General features: G+C 29.9%; 1 protein-coding gene across 1 annotated transcript in view; it reads right to left on the reverse strand.

Moving 5' to 3' along the window:
• The window catches only part of LOC117174808 (kelch-like protein diablo), a 29,856-nt gene that overhangs the window by 18,286 nt on the left and 6,091 nt on the right, over window positions 1–5,479 (reverse strand). The window contains exons 2-3 of the mRNA XM_033364186.1: window positions 4,786–5,155; window positions 65–380 (exon numbers count right to left, since the gene is read on the reverse strand). Coding sequence (XP_033220077.1) covers window positions 65–380; window positions 4,786–5,102 — 633 coding nt within the window. The 5' untranslated portion in view covers window positions 5,103–5,155. The remainder of the gene's footprint in view (window positions 1–64; window positions 381–4,785; window positions 5,156–5,479) is intronic.

The following is a 5,479-nucleotide window of genomic DNA, read 5'->3' on the forward strand; positions in this document are numbered from 1 at the left end:
TACGGTTGTCAGTAAGTAGTTTATGGAAGAGCCCTTAGCGGCACTTCTCTAATAAGTTTCTTACTTCTTGAAAATTGTGTTGTGTGAATTTGTCGGCTATTCTCAAGAGTTCTCGACACGAATGCGTGTCAGCAAACGCTCGAATTCCAAGACAATTCGAGGGGTCCAGCTGCCGTTTGAGGAACTCGCAGCAAATATCTTGAATTTCGGCCAGCTGAAGAAGACATGCGGCAGGAAGAAGTGTCTGGACATTGGCTTCTTCGACGATTATGTGGGATGTGTAACAGAAGTCGATGAGAAGTTCCATCGCCACTTCGTCTATGTCACGAATTGTGACTTCAGTCTGACGGGATTCAGCCAATTCCCCGGTGAACATTGCTCTGGAAGAGACAGATCATTAGGATGGACACTTAAAACTCAGAGTAGATGTCGTCACTCCTTTTGAACCCGTAGAGTGCAAGTTTTAAGCAGGGATGCGAACAAAATTAAGGGGCACTTTCAGATATTTTCCAATTATTCCTTAAAACTCCATAGAATTTACCTGAAAATAATGCTAAGTATGAAAAGTCACTAAAAAATAATGCAGCTACGGAGGCACATTGTCAAATTTGTATCTCGTCAAAGTTTTATGTTGAAAGAAACGAAAAGGAACGTAACGAAAGTTTTGTTACGTTCCTTTTCATTTTTTTCTTATAAAAAATATGATTACCACATAATTTTGACATCGTGCCTTCGTATGCTCATTATATTTTTATAATTTTTTAGACTAAGCTTAGTTTTTAGCCAAATTCTTTTAAATTGATCGAAATAATTGACAAATATCCAAAAATTCCCCTTAATTTCGTTCGAATCCCTGGTTTAAAGTAATTCTCTATTGTCCATGGGTTTCAGGTCACCATAATAATAGAAAATGATAGCAAACGCGTACTTTACGGTGCCAAAAGCAGTGACAATACATATCAGACCTCGCACTCACTTGAGTGATCGAAAATAGTTTAAATCATGTGAATTTTTGATAAAATAGTGTCAAAATAGTGTCATAACATTTTTCACATATTAAAAATGAACTTCAATCACGGCTAGCCTCGATTAAGTTCAGCCCAAATGTACTTGCAATCTAGTTTCTCCTTTGTAAGAGTTTCGGGAATGCCCCTCGATTATTTTGAGCCAAGAAAGCAAACAATCGAACTACGTGTTTTTAAGATAAAAGTTTTTTACATTATTAACAATTAAAAATCTCATTTTTCTCTAAAACGACGCAAAATATGATTAACAGTTCGTAATTAAAAATTGTTCAGCTTTCAGAAATATATTAAACTGTACCCCCTTTTCAGATGTTTATATTCCTTAATTCAATAGATGTTTCCAAAAATATAGAAAAAATGGATAAACATCGACTAAAATATAATTTAGTGTAAAGAACTTTAACATTTTATTTTTTAAAACGTTTGTTTTTTGTTCACTGACTATGTAAACAACATGTTATAGTTCAAAATTGTTCAGCTTCCTGTAATCTATGAAAATATACTCTTTCCCGAGGTATCTCTTTTGTTTTTTAATCAAAATTGTAAAAAAAATCAAAATTCTATCAAATTCTACTAGATATTTGTCTTATTTACTTACGAAAATTGAAAAGAAAAGATAGAAGAAATAAATAAAAATCGACTTATGTTTGTTCAAATACATAAGATAAATATCTGTTGAGGGTATTATTTTATAGATTTCAGGAAGGTGAACGAGTTTGAATATTGATACTAAACTAAAAAGAAAAGTTTTTGAAAATAAAATCATTCATGTTCGTCAAATTAAATGCTGTTTTAGTCGCTTCAATATTATTTTTTAATTTTTTGTTAAAAAACACAAGATATACATACAAAGATTTCAGTAGGGTGAACAATTTTGAACTATGAACTGCATTATATTAGATACTGCATATCTCACATTGTCTTCGAACAAAATGAAATGTTTGATTCGGTAAAATTATATTTCTCCAATTTTAGACAAAAATCCTTTTTCTTTACTTTGAAACTCAGAAACCTTAATAATCTCATGGTACGTGTTCTTTACATAGACAGTGAACTAAAAACAAACGTTTTAAAAAATAAAATGTTAAAGTTCTTTAAACTAAATTCTATTTTAGTCCATTTTGATAGATTTTTTATACATTTATCGATCAATTTATTGAATTGAACAATATTAGCATCTGGAAAGAGCACAATTTAATAGATTTCTGGAAGCTAAAAATGGAAAAATCTTTTTTCTTGAAAAAGCGCAGTACGACTTTTTTGCTTTCTTGGCTCAAAATAACCGCAGGGAATCGCTAAATTACGTATAAAAGAAAAACTGGATGTGCAAGTACTTTTGGGTTGAACTACATTGAAGCTAGCCGTTGCAATGTTTATTTAAAATGTTTTTTTAGTCTATAAATGATTCAAATTCCTATTTATTTCAGGCTTCACAGTCTTTCCTCTTTTTCTTATTTGTTCACTTAACTGAGAACTAAAGTAATTTAACTTAAGATCTTTTTTATTTAAAAATTTATTATTAGGTTCAGGATTAAATTATTTGGTTGAAAATTCAACAATTTTTTTAAGGCCATACTACGTGGTTGAAAATTTGACTGTTTTGTTGAAAAGTCGTTTTTTGGCTTAATAATTAAACAATTCGATAAAAATTTTGTCTTTGTCTTTACTAAAACTTTATTTATTGAAAATATATTTATTTTGATGAAAGTTCATCTTTTTGGTTTGATAATGTATCTCTTTCGGTAGAAGTTTCATCTGTTTGGTAAAAAAAATTTATATTTTCTGCTCGAAAACTAAACAATTTGGCAATCCGTTTTAGACGAGGATTCAAGCATTTTCTTGAACATTTGTCTTTGTCGGTTAAATCTAACTATTTTTTATTTTTAATTAAAACTTTTTTTCAAAATATCCACTATTATATTTTCTGTTGAAAATTCATCTCTTTAGATTAAAATATCAACTCCATGGTTGGTCTCTTTTTTCAAAAATGATTTTTTTTATCTGAAAATTAAACTATTTTGTTAAAAACTCAACTGGTGGGTTGTAAAATAAGTTTGGTGTTGAACATTCGTATTCTCGGATAAAAAGATTAACTGTTTTATAGAAAATTTATCATATTGACTTGAAAATTTCACAATTTGGTTAAAAATTAAACTGTTTTGTGCAACATTCTTTTTTTACATTCTTTCGATTAGATAAAAATTACACTGCATAATTTTTGGTTAAAAATTGAACGTTTTTACCTTAGAAATTCAACTGTATAATTCAAAATTTTTAGAAACGAAAAAATGTAGCCTAAAAATTAATCAAATAAAATTTGGATCAGTATCGCATCCATTGTTCAAAATAATTAGTTGAAAAATGGTATTTTTTATATTTTAAAGTTTTTATGATATATTTTGTTAAAAATTGATGTATTCTGGTAAAAAATCATCTTTCCTGGTTGAAGATTAATCTTATTAGTTGAAAATTGAACTATTTAGTGAAAAATATATTTATTTAATTTAAAAAGCATATTTTTTAGTAGAAAATAAATTTTTTGGTTTGCAATGCAATTTATGATAAAAAATTAATCCGTTTTAGTTGCAGATTCAAGTATAGTCATCAAAATTAATCTTTTTTGGTTATATTCAACTGTTTTTTATTTTAAAATAAAATATTACGTATTTTAAATATCGACTATTGCATTTTTTGTTGAAAATTAGTATTTCCAGGTTAAATATAAAACTGGTTGAATAGTGTTTTCCTTGGCTCAAAAACTCAACTTGAAAAGTCATGTATTTTGTCGAAAATTCATGTTTTTAGTAGAAAAATTAATCCTCTTGGTTTAAAATTTAACTATTTGATCAAAAATATATTTATTTTGTTAACGAATAATTCTTTTGGTTAAGAATGTAAGTGCATGGTTGAAAATTAATCTGTTTTAGTTGAGGATTCAAATAGTTTGTTGAAAATTCGTCTGTTTGGTTGTATTCAACTCTTTTTAATTTAAAATTACAATCTTTTTTTAAATATAAATTATTACATTTTTGACGAAAATTCAAATATATTGTAGAGAATTCAACTGTTTTCTAGAGAATTCGTCAGGCTTGAAAATTCAACCGATTTGTGCAAATTTGATGTAATTCGTTGAGATCTCATATTTTTTGATGAAAATTTAAGTATATGGCTGCAGATTCAGCTGGTTCGTTAAAAGTTCATCTTTTCGGCCTGAAAATCCATAATTTCAAATGGCCCCTGATCAACCGCGGACCAAAACCGATTTTAATTTAAAATTAAAAACAATTGAATACAAGCAAAAAAGTCTAATTTTCAACCAACTATTTGAATCCTTAACAAAACAGAATAATTTCCAACCATGTATTTAAGTTTTTTACCAAAAAAATTAATTTTTATCGAAATACATATAATTTCTGCCAAAACAGTTGAAATTAAAACCAAGAGGAATAATTCTCTACTAAAAACAAGAATTTTTGACGAAACACATAAATTCTCAACCAAATATTTAAATTTTCTACTGAAAATGACACATTTTCTACCAAAAATGCAACAGTTACATTTTCAGTTTACAAATATTTTAAAAGAGGAAGTAATGAAACAGTGGAATTAGCAGACAACTGTAAGAAGATAGTTTCTTTAGTCTAATTTCTTTTCGAAATAGTAGTAAAATAGTGTAATCGTTCAAAAAAAAGTGTAAAATAATGTTCAGACAGTATGGTGAGTCCGAGGCCTGAAATAGTGATTGATGCATTTGATGTACCTAAAATAAGGACTGCATGCAGAGAGAATGACGCGGTGAGCGAGAATTTTCCTGGAACCGACATTGAGGACGACATCGCAGAGCTCCCGATGACGGCGCAGAGCGTTGAGCTCAGTAAGGGTGGCTCGGGGATGTTTCTCGGAGGTGTGACTGAGGCGTGCTGGTGAGGGAGCGCGATCCACGACCATCTCGCCCATCCTCTGGGAGGATTGGGCACCGATACCCGCGCTCCCCGAAGCTCCTCGAGTCCCCCCGACTAGCTGGAGGCGCAGCGGGGGTGACGCCCAGCCCCACACCGAGTCTATCTGCAACACCATTCACCAACCACTGCAGCTTTCTTTCGCTTTCTCTTCTCCTAGGAAACCTAATCCTGTTGTGAAAGTTAAATCACAAATAAATAAATTTAAACACTAATCAGAAAAATGAAATGAAAGTTTCTTTTCGTTTAGTCCTTATTAAACAATCATAGATGTAAAAAGCTGTTTCATTTTTCTAAAGACAAATAATGTATTACGAAATGGATATCATGCAAAATTGAAAACTGCCCTTCCAAATAGATATTATAGGTAAATCAATATAGGTCTATAATGAATTTTCTATAATTTTTTCATGATTATAGGAAATTTATTATATAGAATCATTAAGTAGACGAACAACAAAGGAACATTTATTCTAGATCACTCATAATCTCAGA

This window comes from Belonocnema kinseyi, chromosome 6 (assembly GCF_010883055.1).
Source record: "Belonocnema kinseyi isolate 2016_QV_RU_SX_M_011 chromosome 6, B_treatae_v1, whole genome shotgun sequence".
Taxonomy (NCBI): Eukaryota; Metazoa; Arthropoda; class Insecta; order Hymenoptera; family Cynipidae; genus Belonocnema; species Belonocnema kinseyi.